This window comes from Canis lupus, chromosome 3 (assembly GCF_003254725.2).
Source record: "Canis lupus dingo isolate Sandy chromosome 3, ASM325472v2, whole genome shotgun sequence".
In the NCBI taxonomy this organism is placed as follows: Eukaryota; Metazoa; Chordata; class Mammalia; order Carnivora; family Canidae; genus Canis; species Canis lupus.
Window position 1 is genome coordinate 61,548,738 of NC_064245.1, and position 15,888 is coordinate 61,564,625.

The 15,888-nt window shown below is 58.9% G+C and overlaps 1 protein-coding gene across 7 annotated transcripts in view; it reads right to left on the bottom strand.

Annotated features, from left to right (window-relative positions):
* SH3BP2 (SH3 domain binding protein 2) overlaps window positions 1–15,888 on the bottom strand; it is a 34,022-nt gene that overhangs the window by 6,427 nt on the left and 11,707 nt on the right. For 2 of the 7 annotated variants that reach the window (XM_025437413.3, XM_035714184.2), the window contains exons 2-6: window positions 13,216–13,266; window positions 3,744–3,883; window positions 2,473–2,575; window positions 1,019–1,136; window positions 683–753 (exon numbers count right to left, since the gene is read on the bottom strand). In XM_025437413.3, coding sequence (XP_025293198.1) covers window positions 683–753; window positions 1,019–1,136; window positions 2,473–2,575; window positions 3,744–3,879 — 428 coding nt within the window. In that variant the 5' untranslated portion in view covers window positions 3,880–3,883; window positions 13,216–13,266. Of the gene's footprint in view, window positions 1–682; window positions 754–1,018; window positions 1,137–2,472; window positions 2,576–3,743; window positions 3,884–5,490; window positions 5,558–8,541; window positions 8,638–10,709; window positions 11,153–13,215; window positions 13,267–15,888 lie in introns of those variants that run through there. The other 5 variants (XM_025437412.3, XM_035714186.1, XM_025437414.3 and 2 more) reach the window with 5 other exon arrangements.

Sequence of the window (15,888 nt, forward strand, 5' to 3'; positions counted from 1 at the left end):
CACACAGGCATATTCAGAGCTAGACACGAAGTAAGACTCATGCTCAAACAAGCTCCTCATGAGTGATAAAAACAGACCAAGGGACTGGAGGCCTGGTGCCTCCCTGCCACTGCCCTGCCTTGCCAGATGGTGCCAGCCCTCAGGGCTCCCCCAATACCCCACCTACCCTGCCCTGGGGGCTGCCATCAACACTGAACTGAGCTGTTCAGGGTACAGGGCCAGGGAGCTTTGGGGTCAGGCAGGCATCTGTGGCCAAGGCCTCCGTCTCAGCTCCAAAAGGACAGGATGGCTTCTGTTCCTGCCCAGAGGACCTCTGCTGCCTGCTGGGCCTCCTCTCAGTGAGGTCACCGACGCCCAGAGGGACTGAGCCAGTGCCCCAAGGACCCGCTCGCTCCCCTCTCTGTCCCAGGTGGGCCCAGGTGAGCATCAGGGGACTGGGAAGCGAAAGCTCTGAGCTGCTGCAAATGCTGGGCCTCCTACGTGGGCAGGCAGGGTCATGTGGGACCCCTGAGCTGAAACTACCAAGGGGTGTGTGTGGGGGCACACACACACGCACAAACACACACACACGCACACAGCCTGGCTGGCACCTTCTGGGAACACTTCAAGGGAAGGCAGACACGCATGTGAAGCCCAGTTGCCCTGGTGACACCCCACCCACCCCTCCCATGCGCAGGCACACCTGGTGTCCAGGGACAACTCCTTCTTTTCATGGAAGTGCCCAATCTCCTTCCGCAACAAGGCCATCCAGCTCTGTGGGTCAGGCAGGGTCGTAGTGGGTGTACTGCTGCCTTGGGCAGGGTCTGCCCAGGCTGGTCCACACGAAGGTCAGGGAGATACCCTCATGGGCCCTCGGCCTACTCAGAGCTCCACCCAGGACAGCTTCTGAGTGCGTGGTGTTGCTGCCAGGCCCTGGGCTTCAGGAGGAGCACTGAGGCACAGCACCCACCCAGCCCCATGTCCCTGCCACATCCCTTCACTGGCCCTGTCAGCTCCCCACTCCTGAAGGCAGGCTCACCTTGCGCTCATCCTCAGAGGAGGCCGAGAAAAACCACGTGCGGTGCTTCTTGCTGATGTGGACGATTTTGAAGGGGAAGACGTTGTTGGACGTCGTCTCTTCAGCTGCCCGCATCACCCTAGGGACACAGAGTCTGCCATCACCACCCAGTCAGCACCGCCTGGATGGGTCCTGGCACCCAGCACCCACTGTGCCCCAAGGACACGGGCAGGTCTGGATGGTCTGCCCTGCTGATGCTCCAGGACAAAGGCCCTGATGCTTCAGGCAGAGGGAAACATGTAGGCAAAGACAGGCACCAAGTGGACAGGGCTCTGGGGTTGGGGAGGTCATCCTGGGAACAGCAGCCTGTGAGGCTCCAATCCGAGGACATGTCACCCTCACTGCTCATCAATGCCACTTTACTCAGATGCCACCTGCCCACCTCAGGCAGGCCTGCCCGTGGGGGCCCTAACACGTCAGCCTCAGCCCTGCCTCTGCTACCCTAAAGCATCCCGGAGAGCATCTGAGGGATGTGACTGACTGTGGCTACTCTCCCAACCAGGCTCGGGGGTTGTAGAGGGATCACAAGTCTACCATGGGGGAGCCCCCATGGCAGGTACCTGGGGCAGGTGTACCCATCTCCTGGGGTAAGGGTGAGCACCCATGGGCTGAGGGTGGTATGTACCGGGAAAGGAAATATCCCTCCCCGGGGGATCCCAGAGCTCTGATCCCCAAATGCCCACTGGCAGCTTCAGCGGTGGCCCGGCTGGCCTGGAGGCCTGGCATGGGGCTAGATGCCTGCGCAAGGCCCCCACTGAGCTTGTGGCCAGGGTATAGGCCAAAGCATTGAGTCACTGTCCTTATAGGCAGGAGGGGCTGGGCCCTCCCAGGGAGTTGGAGGCACAGGCAAATGCCACAGGGCGCCGGGCCGGTAGTAGAACACTAAGATCCAGAGCCCAGAAGTCACTCTTTGTCCTTGCTCTACAGGCCCCTGATGCTGTGGGGTGGGCTCTCACTTGCCAGCATTTCCCCATTCCACCTAGAAGGCTCTGGCTCAGGGCCCACCTGCCCATCAGCAGACGGCCACTCATGGATGGCCCCAGCCTGGGAGGCCCTGAAGCCAGGCAGGCCTGAGGCAGGGCCTTGGGGGATAGTAGGTCCCTGGGCCCTTGGAGTGTGGCTGTGATGGAGAGGTGGCTGGGTGAGCAGGGAGAAGGGACACAGAAGTCACTGAGAGGGGGCCGAGTGGGGATTCTGGAAGGCAAGTAGTCCCAATGCTTGAAGCCTGCTGAGAACAGAACAGCGGAGGCCTGAGGGAGACTATGAGGCAGCCACAGGAGGCTGAGAGCAGGGGGAGAGAGGGAGAGGCTGGATAGAACCCAAAAGGGTGGAGTGGGAACTGTCTCATGATAGCCTGGACTCTCTGTGGGCAGGCACGAGGGATCTGCTGGGGCCAGTGGGCAGTGGGCACTCACCGGTTATAGCCGCTCAGCGAGAAGGCGCCCTGTGGGGAGGCAGACGTGCTGCTCTTGAAGTAGTAGATGCATCGTTTGTGGATGATGACAAAGCGCAGGGGCCCTGCAGTGTAGTAAGGGCAGAGGGTCCACTCAAGGGGCCACTCACTTCCAGAGGCCCTGGGGGATTTACGGCAGACCTCCTGCCCCTGAACCCCACTACATTGAAGGGCAAGAGCTGGGCTGGTGTGCTGCCCTCTCCCAAGGAGTCCACTGTGGGGCCAAATATAAGCAACCCGTGGCAGGCTGACCAGCCCCCAAGCACCACCCCCAAGCCAGGCCTGGCCCCTCCCAGGGAAGTGGTACACCTTGACCAGCGAGGCTGGCTCAAGGAAGGACAAAGCCAGGCCAGAGGCCATTGCCACCTCTTTCCACCCTAGGATGGCAAAATGAGGGAAGGGGCAAAGAAGCCCAGAGAGTTTGCCAACAAGAGCCACCAGTGTGGAGCTGAATCCCAGGCCAGGCAGTTATACTGAGCACTCCCTGTCCAAAGAGCTCCCTCCTTGGAGGCTCCCTGTCCAAAGAGCAGAGCAAACCATTTGGTGCTACACAGAACCAGGTAGCCCAGCCTGGGGTACCCCAACAAGGCAGCACAGCGCCAGGGAGTCCTTGGTGGAGGACACAGCTGGGACGAAGGCATGGGGAACTCATGCCTGGTCAGGGGGACAGGCAGGGCTCTGATGCTCTTCTGCCTTCAATGTCTTGACACCTGGGCATCTCCAGACCTGGGGGCTCCCACTCTCTCCCAACCTACTGTCCTGGGGACCAGAGCCTTGGCCTCATGCAGCTCTGGAAGTCCAGCACCCAGCTGGATCTTGACACAGAGTTCATTGCAGACCAAGTGACCAACCAACTCACTGAACACCCACTGGATAGTGCAAGGCCAGATGTACCAGGCCACTGAACGGCCCCAGCCCCTGATTGCAGACTGAAGCACCCCTGGACTGCAGTCAGCACTGTGCACCAAATGCCCATCCTACCTCCACTTTGCAGTAGCACCCCAAATCATCCCACAGTCCTGGGGAATCAGGAGACTGACCTCAGGTCCCCCGGGGGGTACTGGCCACCAGAGAGGGAAGGAGACCTCTGGAGGTTCCACCACATCTGAGCAGAGGCTCAGAGAGACAGGTTGCTTGCCCACAGAGGCCCAACAGGGCAGTGGGGCAGCAGGCTGGGGCTCAGCTCTGTCCATATATCCTCCTAATATGCTCCCAGCCACCCAGAGGACTCACATCGGAGCAACTGCAGCTGGGTGCCACCCTTCTTGTGCAGGTAGCCAGCTTTGGCCACGCCACCGGGCATGGTTAGCAAGTTCTGGGCACCAATGGCCTTCATCGGGACAGGCCAGTGCATCTCCTCGGCCGCCATGAAGCTGGAAAAAAAAGAGGAAGGAGACTCACCTCAGCCAGGGCTGGGGGCATGCAGTGGGAGACACCGCCAAGATCCTGGAGACAGCACAACGGTCAAAGCAGCAAGAGGTGAGGAAACTTCAGAAGGCCCCCGGCTTCCAGGTGGGACCCCAAGGAAAGAAAGGGCCACCTGGGTCCACTTGGTCAGCCCCTGGTCTATTTGGTCACACACCTGGCCACACACCTGAGAACAGAGTGTGTCCGCCCCCACTGTCACTGGTCCATCCAGCACACAGCTGCTGAACTCATGTTCCATAGGGGCTAGAGCAGTGAGTGAATTCAAGAAACCACTGGCTCAGGTAAAGTCAGGCCTGAGGCCATAACCATCCCAAGTCTGAATGCCAGGTAAGCCTCTGATGGAGCTGCCAGGGAGGGCTTCCAGGAGGTGACTAGGGTCACAACCTAATGAATACAAAGAGGTACGGGGGTGTGGGCAGGCTATGGCATCCTCTCCATCATCTCTGACCCTCAGTGTGTAAGGGGTGAGGGACATGGCCTCTAAATGCCCCTCTCCACTCCTGCCTGCCCTCAGTCAGCTTCTTTCCATCCCTTTCTTTTTTTTTAAAGATTTTTTTTACTTTATTTATTCATAGAGACAGAGAGAGAGAGAGAGAGAGAGAGAGAGGCAGAGACACAGGCAGAGGGAGAAGCAGGCTCCATGCAGGGAGCCCGACGTGGGACTCGATCCCAGGTCTCCAGGATCACGCCCTGGGCTGCAGGCAGCGCTAAGCTAAACCGCTGCGCCACTGGGGCTGCCCTTTCCAACCCTTTCTTAAGGCCCTGAGACCAGGAAAGCAGGTAGCCAAGAGTCCCTGGTTCCCATTCTGGCTTAGCTTTCTGAAAGATCCCCAGGCCATAGTTATTGGAGCTGCAAGAGGGAGGATAGAGTGGACACAGCCTGGCACACACGACACCCTTGTCAGCAGTGGCCACAATGACTAGCTGGTGGGTTGATGGTATCCTCTGTCTCTCGGTCACCAGCCCCCAGCCTTGTCCAGCCTTTGCTCATCCTAGCTGTTCTCCCTGAAACATGCCAAGGCGTTGCGCACCCTGACCTCTGGCTGGAATGACCAACCACTACCCCTCCTCACATGGAGAACTCATTTATCCTTCAAGACGCAGGCTGGGAATCCCCTGTCCTGCGAGGCACCTCAATATCCAGTCCTATTCAGGACTTCCCCCAAGCTGGTCCCTCTGAACAGCACACCCTCCTCCCTGCCTGTGTCTGTCCTCAATGAATCCAGAGGCCCAGTCCGGGGGGACTCCTGCCGCTGCAGCCCCCTACTCCCCACAACACACACAAAGAGAACCACAGGGCTGCCGGCAGACCCCCTGCAGACACCGGGCTGCTCGCCGGCCTCTGCGCAGGGCCCGCAGCTGCGCCCCTCGGCTCCGGGCGGACAAGACCAGTCCCCCGCCCGGCCCCCGGCCCCCGGCCCCCAGCCCCCAGCCCCAGCCGAGCTCGGGCAGACCCCCGCCCGCTGCCCCGGGACAGCGCCCCGCCCGGCCGGCCCACGCCCGCCTTTGTTCCCCCAGGAAGCGGGGCTGGCGCTGCGGGCTCGGTACTCACGGCGTCCACGCGGCGGCCCGCCTTCCCTGCGCGCGGCGACACGGCTCCGGCCCGCGCCCCCCGGGGCCCGCCTCCCGGCCGCCCCACCCCGGCCGCCCGCGCCCCGCGCCCGCCATGCCGCGCCCCCCGCCCCCGCGCCCCGCCCCGCCGCCCCTTCGCCCCGCCGCGCCCCCAGCCCCGCGGACCCCGCTCCGCCCCCGGCGGCCCCCGGCTCCTCCCCTCGCGCGCGGGCGGGGCGAGGGCGCGTCAAGTGGGGATCCGGCGCTCCGCCCGCCGCCCCGCGCAACCCCGCGCGGGGCCTCAGTTTCCCCAGGGGCGGACGTCCGCGAGGCCAGGCTGGCCCAAGCCTGCCAGGCTCCCGGCTGCCTCTTGGCGGGGCGGGGGCGGGGGTGAGGGCCGCCTGCCGCCCAGGGTTGTGGCCAGGGTCGTGGCCGTGGCCGTGGCCGGTGAAGCGGGTCTGGCTGGTCGGCACTGGGGCTCCCGGTGGGTCTCTGGGTCCTCCTGCCCGCTCTCAGGTGGCTTCAGCTTCTGCCACCATGGGCCTCCACCCCCGCATTCCCTGCAGGACTCAGAGGTCCAGTCCGTGGCAGCTCCCACCTCTTGGGTAGATGTGGGCTTCTCTCCTAGGAGACCCCCAGGCTGGCCTAAGGCTGGTGAGGGTCTTGTGGGCCACCCAGACATTCTGCTGCCTCCACCTCCCACCTGCATACAGGCTGCTGGTGAGATGGGCCAGTCCTGGCAGCCGGTAGCTAGAGGACCTTGGGCCCTGCTCCCACCCAGCTGTGCAGAGCACCATGCCCTGGTTTCCCATCCTTCACTTGAGGCTGGCTGTCCATGCCCCTTCCCACTGCAGCAAGAGGCTCTGTCCCACCTGTATGCCTCTGTTCCTAGTGCCCTTGCTAATCCCTCCCCTGGCAGCATACTCTGCCCTCAAGGCCACCGTCCTCCTGCGCCTCCCAGCCATCCTGCCTGGGCAGCCACTCCCACCCTGTCTCAGTTCCCTCCCCTGCGTCCATTCTCTCCCTCCATCATCCTCACTCAGCAGCATGCTCCCCCCCACCCACACATGCCATTCCCATCACTACTTTTCCAGATCTCCAGGGCCTCTTCCTGTGCACTTGGCCTTTCCAGATCTGGCCCCCATGGATCTTTCTCAGGGGATCTCTTCCTGCCCTCCACCTCCCATGCATCTGTGCCATCCAGACCTTGTGAATCCTAAATCCAAAACCCAGAACTACCAAGCACCACCTCCAGGCTGCAGTTCACAGGTTCCACTGCTTGCAGTTGCAACCACACTAACGCAGCCCCCAAGAGTTGGTTCAAATGAACACCAATCCAACATTGACTCCTCCAAAAAATAGAAGAGAAAGGAACTCACTTTCTAAGGCCAGCATTATCCTGACACCAAAACCAAAGATATCACAAGAAAACTACAGACCAATAACCCTTATGATTATAGACATCAAAATCCTCACCAAGGGGTGCCTGCATGGCTCAGTTCATCAAAATACTAGCAAACTGAATTCAGCACCATGTAAAAAGGCTTCTACACCATGCTAAGTGAGACTTATTCCAGGAATACAAGTGTAACACTTAAAATTCAATGATCGCATACAACATATCAATCAAATAAAAGATAAAACCGCACGATTATCTCAGACACAGAAAAAGTATTTGTCAAAATCTGACAATCTTTCATGATAAGAACAACACTCAACAAACTAGGAATAGGAAAAAACTTCCTCAACATGGTAAAAGTTGTTTATGAAAAACCCAGAGCCAACATCATACTCAAAGGTAAAAGACAGCAAGCTTTCCCCTAAAAGTAGGGACAAGGCAAAGACATCTGCTCTTGCCATTTCTATTCAACCTGTATCAGAGGTGCTATCCAGTGTAATTAGACAAGAAAAAAGAAAATAAAAAGTATCCAGATTAAATGAAAAAGTAAAACTATTCACAACTTACATGGTTATGTATATAATACATATCAAGGAACTCACTAAAAAGTTATTAGAACTAGTTAATGAACTAGCAGGATATAAGATCAATACACAAAATCCAGTCCTACTTCTACATACTAGCAGTGAACAGTCCAAAAGTGAAATGAGAGTTAGTTCAAGTGTCCCCCCTTTCAGGTGGGCTTCCCTGACCTCTAGGGTGTCCTGTGTCCCTCTGTGGGGCTAGCACAACTTTCCCTCCACATAACACTGACCACACTAGCATGTCACCATCCCCCATCCTCACCAGCTCAGGCCCAGCACAGAGGGGGCTCCAAAGGAAGCATAGAATGTTGACCCTGGAGGGTGGTAACAACTGCAATTGCCTGGAAGGCACAGAATGCCAAAATACAGCCCCCATTCTGGTGTACCTATCGTCTCTGATCTGTAAGAAGACCTGGCATGTGTGCTAGGGCAGGGGCAGCATCTGTGAGGACACATGGAACTCACCATTTCACCTGGCTCCACACGTGGGGGAAGCTGGAGGAGAGGAGTCATAAGGCAATCTACAGCCCCCCTCCGGCTCAGCTCAGGGGCCAGGCCAGCACAGGCCTGTGAAAGCCTTGCTCTTGCCTGGCCACAGTCTCTCTGTGGGCAGGATGAGGGCTCTTAGGCGGCCACTGACTGACCTTGGGTGGGGAGGTGGGTGGTGACAGAGTTAGGTTGCGCCCTACCTTCACCTCCCCCAGGATTGTCCTTGCTTCAGGGACAGATGCCAACATCCTCATCTCCTCTCAAGAGGTTGGACCACCCAGAGGGAAACCCACCCGGATGTCCCCAAAGCTTCCCCCCGCACCTGGTTCTGCCCTGCACCAGGGGGTCAGCTGGTTTGGCACTGGACCAGGGGCCAAGTGCCAGGCCAGGCTGGAGCAGAAAAGGGAAGGAAATGGTGGCTTGTGGGTAGGGGTGATGACGACCATTGTTACTGAGGTGACTAGACAGCTTTGGAGACTTCAGTCCAGCTCAAAGATTCCAGCTCCATGGTGCCTGGGAAAATTTAGGGGAGTCCCCAGGAAACTCCCATACTCCTGGCCAGCCTGGCCTTCCTGGTTACCTCCTTCTATGCTCATGGTATCAGCCAGCAGCCTGGTAGTTAAAGTCCACTCCTTTATCCCATGGGCTCAGCAGTAAGGAGCTTCTGTCCCTTCTCCTGCAAGGGTAGACACAGCAGTGGGGGCTCCCTCACACCACGCTGAGCCACCCTGGGTGGGAGCTGTCAGGGAGCCCGGGTTCAAATCCCACCAGGCCTTCCTCCACTGAGCCTCTACTTCCTCTAATTTAAAGTGGGTACAGAGAGTCCAATCTTCAGAGCACCCCAACACCCCTCAGGGCGTTAGCTCTACAGAGGAGGGTACTGAGGCCACCCTGTGTCAGCACTAGGTTCCATGCTGGGGGGGGATCTGTTCCCCACAGCTCAGAGGGGCTGTCTGGGGGCAGGATTCTGATGACACAAGGTGGCCAGCATGGTGGTCGCTGCTGGGCTCCAGGAGCCCTTCCAGAAGGCATGAGATCTTGTGTGTTCGAGTGTGCACTGGGAAGACAGAGACCTCAGGCACACTCTCTGCCCTCTGCTCTTCACTCACCCTGGACCTTCTCTTCAAGTTGAGATTAGTCTAGGTGACCAAGGCCTGAGGTGCAGGGCAGATGGGTGAACAGTGCTGTTCCACGGAGACGGGCCCCATTGAGTTCCATGAAGTATAGGGTTTGTGGGTCTCACCCCCCATGGGGCTGTGAGCCCAGAGGCATGTGGTCATTGCCAGCACAGGCCCACAAGTGAGCTGAGGCTCTACCAGCTGGTTGGTGCCACAGACCATGGGCTCAGAGAGCTCACAGCGCAAGTGCAGGTTACAGTGTGCACACCGGTGTATGTGCATGCATGTGCACAGGTGTGAAACTGTGCAAGAGAGTGAGCAGGGGCTCTGGAGGCCAAACTCCTGCATCTCTCCTCTTTCACACCTGCAGACACAGCCCTGGCTGTGGTGAGGAAGCTGGTGCCTCAAGTGACCACAGTGTCAGGGGTTCCTGTCAGTGGTGACCAGATCGGCCCCCTTATGGGAACTGCAGGACAAGGAGGGGCCAGGGGTCCCTGACTGCACTCACACACACTCACCCCATACAAGCACATCATATACAACTCATCATATACAAGCACATACACAATGGTACATATGCTCACTCATTCTCACACACACTGGAGTGTACTATATACTCACAAAGTACTTGTGGGCTTACACTGATATACACACACACTCATTCACTCACTCATATGTACACACACACACAGCCTCCAGAGACTCACAAGACCTTTTGTGGGTACCCCCGGTACCCTGGGCTGACAGCCCAAGCATAGGTCAGAATCGTCATGACCACCCTCCAGCCCCGCATGTGCCCATGGCCAAGTTCCACTTGAGGCTTGGTGCTTTAGTCCCATTTCACAGACTAGAACAGTGGGCCTAGGAGAAGCACACTGGGCACTCACCAGTGGACAGGCTCTGCCTTTTGGGGATCTCCCATGTTATCATCTCAACATCCCCTGACGTGTGAGCCAGCAGCATCATCCCCACGCCACTGATGAAGACACCAAAGGGTCTGAGCGGCTGAAAAACTTGCCCAGAGTTACAGAGCCAGGGAACAGTGCAGGGGGGGAGGGGGGCTCATCAGGCACAGCCACTCCCCTAGCCAGCCCCCAGCAGCCGCAGAGCCCATCTGTTCTCCCCTTTCAGGTCCCCCCTGCTTTCTCTTCCCAGAATCTTCCTCCATAAGAGAATCAAAACCAAAAATCTCCTACGGAGGCTGGAGGCCAGTGAGCAGCAGTACCAGAGGGAAAGGGCATGACCTGGTTTTATAAGGAGAGCCCTTCACCCCCTCAGCTCTGTGCCAGACCCCCAATCACAGTCCCCAGGCACACACACACACTCACTCTCATCTATATTCACACGCTCACTCAATGCGTGTGCTCACAGGACCCAAACGGCAAGCCCAGCACCCCCCCACCCCCGGCAGCATATACGATAGGAAGGTGCACCCCAACCTTCAGCCAGATGCAGGCTGAGCAGCACATGGTGGGGGGCAGTGGAGTTCCCACTGTGCCCCACTCGGCTCTTGGGGCTCTCCTCAAAGCTTATCACTCTGGAGTCCAGAGCTCAGCTTCCCCGGCCAGTTCTGCAGACACTGGGCCAGTGCCACCTCCCGAGTCCCCAGTCCCAGGGCAGCCCCACTGACCTGATAGCACTGACCCAGCACATGGCTCTCCTCTTGTCTGTTGACGGGCTTGGGGCAGGCTTCCTGAGGCCCAGAGAGGCCATGTGACTCAGGGGTCACAGGGCACATCTGCAGCCTGCCTCCCCCAGGTAGGGAAGGCCTGCTGGCCCCGCATTGCTCTGAGCACCCTCCCGCTGACAGCCGCCTGCTGCATCTGGGGCCTGTGGCCGCCAGGGCTTCCTCCCCACTGACACTTCCTGTTGCCTGTTGCCGGGTCCTTGGGCAGCCCCAGCTCGCCAGCACTTCCTGCTTTCTGTCATCCAAGGTCCCAAGGCCAAACCGAGGCCCAGAGCTGCACCCTTTGTTAGTGCTGTCAGGTCTGCTGAGTTTTTAGCCGACCCCTCCTCCCAACCCATCCTGTGGTCAGAAACCACAGCTCTCCAGGCCCAGGGGCAAGGCTGGCTCTGTCCTGGTCCCCAGGGAGGAAGCTCCCCGCAGGTCCCCTACCGCACATACTCCATGGCCACTTCTGCATACTTGTCTTCTCCCCAGCAAACCACCAAAGCTCCTTCACAGCCTGGGCTCTCAGACTCCCCTCCTTGGTTCCAGAAGCCCCCTCCCCACACCAAGAAGCTGAGGCTTCCACCCCAGGCAGAGAGCTCACTACCTCCCTCTCTGCCCTTTCATACCAACGGACCAAGGAACCAGGTTCCCGGCAAGGCCCAGGCATTTCCCTTCCCCCCCGCCTCATCTACTACAGGCCTCCCCCATGCACCTGCCAGGCTTACATACCTCTTGTGATCACCACTCCCTGCTGGCCCTGCCAATGCCAGGCTTGCTCCTGCCACTGCTTGACTCTGCCCCAGGTCCCACTCAGGCTCCTCCCAGGCCTATGCTGCCCCACCAAGGAGGGCTTCCTCCCCTGCCTAGACCCACAGCCGAGAAGTTGGGGAACAAGGATTCAAGACCAGGCTGTTTGGTGCCCCCACACCCCCTAGCCCTCCTCTCCTGAGCCTGGGCCTCAAGGTCTTACCTCTCCCACAGAAGACAGGGCAAGCCAAAGGAAGGAGCACCCCAAGACCACCCGTACAGAAGGATCTGAGGGTCAGAGAGGCCACAGAGCACAGGGTCCCCGGGAGTTGTTATCTTGTCCAGCAGGTTTCCTGGGGCACATCCCCCACAATCGACCATGCTGGCACCTAGCCATCCCTCATTCTTGTAGTTGGGGCACTGGAACTCCACTTTGATCACAGCCCCAGACCTCTGCCAAGGCCCTAAGCCACCTGGAGGCCTGTTTGGGGTTACAGACCGCCTGCTGTCTCTTGGAGGGTGGGAGTTTAGGTTTCGTGTTTGAGCTCTCCTCAGGCTGAGCGTGGCCCCCCTGTCCCCGCCCCCCCCCCCAAGCCTGTGCCAGCTTCAATGCCCTCTGGTGGCCAAGGGCAGACTATGCTTTTGGCAGAAAGATGGCTGGGACAGACAGACCTTACATAGCAAGAGGGAGGCTTTGGGGGGGGGGGGGGCTTCTTCCTCTTCTTCCCCTTTGCAGCCTGCCTGGGGTGGACAGAGAACCCCAGAGCAAGACACACTCTGGACACTTGGCCTACCTCCTTTCTGTACTACCCGTGTGGCCTCACCCTACTTAGCCCCTCTAAGCCTTAATTTCTTCATCTGTGCAAGGGATGCTGAGGGTTGAGATAAAGTAGCAGGGTGAGGAGCCCCTGGGCCATGATCCAGCCAAGACAAGCCAGGGGGGCAGCGCTGGGCTGGGCACTTTGGCCTCAAGGGGCTAGAGAAGGTGTCAGGCCCAGCAGGCACTAGGTCAGGGGAGGCCTGGGAGGGGGGCAGGTCTGACAGAGGAGGTGAAGTTTGCTGAGAGGGGCTGGGGTGAGGGAGTCAAACACAGGTCAGGGCTCAGGACACCATCCCAGGGTGGGGAGGAATCCAGGGGCAGCAAGGTGGCTGAGGCCCAGGAAGGCTGGGGGACAGGTGTAGGGGTGAGAACCTGCCGTGATAAGAATGAGGAGCCAATGGCTCTCCCTGGGATGTACAGCCCTCACTGGACAGATGGAAGTATGGGTAAGCAGGCCTGAGGTCAAGGCAGCAGCCAGGGCCTCCCCCGCCCTCACCCCCTGGAGGGCCCCCCAGCTCCTAAACACAGCAGAGTTGAAGTGGATGGAGGGGCATGAATGAGGTCAGACTAATGTGGGGGTCAGACTAATGTGGGCCCCTTCCCCAACCCTAGTTGGAGTTTCCTATGGGGGCTGAGGTCAGGAGTCCTGGGCTGCTATGTGACCTCTGCAGACTCCTCTTCCCTGGCCTCAGTTTCTTCATGGGCCCTCCTATCTCCTGAGAGGTCCTTAATCCTCGCAGTAAATAACACTGCCATCTATACTCCTGAAAACAGAGCCTCTCCAATAACAGCATCTTTTACGGTATGTAGAAATAGCCACGGAAATGATGGCACACCAGGTGCCCCAAAGTCCTAGGCATGGAAACCACTCCACCACACTGGATGTAGGGCACTTACCCGCGGGGGTGGGAGGGGGCCAGCAGGGCCAGGCAGGGGCTAAGGGTCGGCCTGGAAAAAAAAGAGAGAGGGAGAGTTTTTAGTCTGGGTTCCCAGGGTCTCAGCCTGCTCAGGAGCAAGGCCGACCCCCAGCACAGTGCCACCTCTGTAGCTGGGCACAGAGTCGGCTTCACATCTGTGCTCACAGCGCATGAAGCTGGTGCTAGCTTCACCTGCACCTCCCACGAGGACACTGCCATTCAAGAGGATGGTGCTCGCCAGGCTGACGGCCAGAGAATGGAGGTGTGAGGAATGGAACCATGTCCCTAGGAACCCCAGCTGCAGCTCTCCTGCAGGCACCCTGGGCCCTCGTGCCCAACCTGGTGCCTGCCTGCCACTTCTGGGGGCAGCGCAAGTGCAAAAATTGCCAAGGAGGGCCTGCTGGGCTCAGGGAAGGGCGGCTGGTGCCCATACCGGGGGAAACCTCAAGCTTTCAAAATAAGATGTTTCATATCAGCCACTCCTGCAGGGCCTGGGTCCATCCGCCCAAAGCCAGCCCTAGGACCCCTACTCCCTGAGCCTCACTCTTCTCTCCACACCTGGGGCTGGAAGCTGCCTTCCAGAACAAGGCTGCCAGGAGGGTACTAGGCAGAGGGAGTGGGTAGTGTAGAAGGCAGGGCCCTGCCTGGGGTCACCTGGTGTCATGAGCTACATGGGGGTCCCCAAAGAGATATGTCTAAGCCTTAGCCCCCAGGAATTATACATGGGACCTTATACAGAAAAGGGACCTTTGCCTATGTCATTAAGGTAAGGATCTCATTCTGGATTAGCCAGATGGGCCTGAAATGCAGTGGCAAGTGTCCTTAAAAAATGAAGAGATAGAGGCAATCTCCAGCACTCCCCATTAGCCTGGGTCCCACCAAATCTCCACAGCCAGGTTGGTGCCTGGTCCACAGCAGGGCCCGAAAAACAGATGGATGGATGGACAGATGGGTTCAGAGTTATGTCTGCACACATGACCATCCCTCTACATGGTCTAGGCTGTAACTAGCACATGCCTAGCCTGGCCCTCAGAGCCACAGTGAGGAATTGTGACTTAGAGCTAATCTGACCGTCGATAAGAACTGATGTTCAGGGTGGCTACAGCCAAGGCCCACCCATGGCCCAGGACTCTCCTTGGGGGAGTGAGCAGCCAGCTGGCATTGAGCAGGTATTCAAGATTGCTAACTGCAAAGAACAAATCAAGGCACTGGAGCCTGCCAGCATCCCCAAAAAGATAGTAGGGTGCTGGGGGCTAGAAGCCTCCCAGGGCTTTCTCAGGGCTACCCAGGGCAGAGGCAGGAAGCAGCTCCGCCACCTCTGTGTCCAAGGACAAAGGAAGTTAAGGGAAGTGCAGAAAGAGGCCCATGTGGGCCTGGGCTTCTGGGCCAAACCAGGGGCAGGGACAGGGCTTCTACTCTGGGACACTTGGACCCCAAACTCTGTCCCCATGGAAGACTCACAGCACCCCTGTCCCTGGATGTCACAGCAGCCCACAGCACCTGGAGCCTTCCTCTCCCTGGCCAGCAATCTCTGCCTCCAGGAAACATTCCGCAGCCGGGCAGTGAGCGAGCTGGGCTGGGGGCTCCCATGGGGAGCAGAGGCTGCTGCAGGCTTGCACCTGGGCCAGAGCATGCTCCAGTAGAGCCGGGGAGAGGGCAAGGCTCTCCAGACGGGAGCTGGGGCCTGGACAGGAGGAGGGGGAAGGCTGGAGGCCCATCAGGCCAAAAGGCCCATGGGAGGGACAGGGTCCATGCTAGGCTGTGGTGAGGGGCAAGCTGGGTCTGGGGTGGGGGAAGCACAAATTGGCATCGTCACGGGCCGGAGCCACGCTTCTGCCTCAAACCACAAGCCAGCAAAGGCGTTCAGGATTCACACTTCAGTTCATCACAACACAGACAAGTTTGCAACTTTTAATTGCTTGAGAAAAGATTTCCAGAGCGCTGATGTGTGGGCCTGGTCCACACCACCCCCGCCCTGAGTTCCTGGCTGCCTGCTGGTGGAGGCAGCCTCTATCAGCCTTGTTCCTGGAGTGCTCCCTAAGACAGACGCTCAGTCCTGCCTGCCCTGATAGCTCCCCATGAGAGGGTTACTGTGCCCACAGGACCTGGGTGGCAGGATAGCACAGCGGTTCCTGTGGGAACCAAGCACAGGCGTCCTTGGGGATGGGCCTGGCTCAATCCCCTTTCCTAATCTTGTGGCCCACTCTGATCCTTAGCCTCCTCCTCTGAAGAGTGGGGCTGACAGCTCTGGAGTCGGGTTGTCCCGTGGTGGGCAGGGGTACCTGGTCGCTGGCAGTCTGTTGGAAACACAGTCAGCAGGGTCAGGCTGGAAACAGGGAGAGTTCTCTCCAACCGTCCTGCTCAGAGCTGGGTAACACCTTCCCACCCCACCCTCTGGGCCCAGACCCTTGAACCCTCCAGTCTCCCGGCCCACCATGGGCCCCCTTCTGAGCTACACCCCCGTAGTGCTGGGAACTCTACCCAAGGATGACTCACAGCACAGCACACTCGCTCTAGGCCCAGGGGTGCCTGCCCCTCCCCTCATCTCCAGCACTGGAACATCTCCAGCATCTGTCTGTAGACTGTCTGCCCCTCCCTCAACATCAGCTTGGGAGGACAGCCACTCCCTGTCCATCTCCTGCAAAGTGCCTAG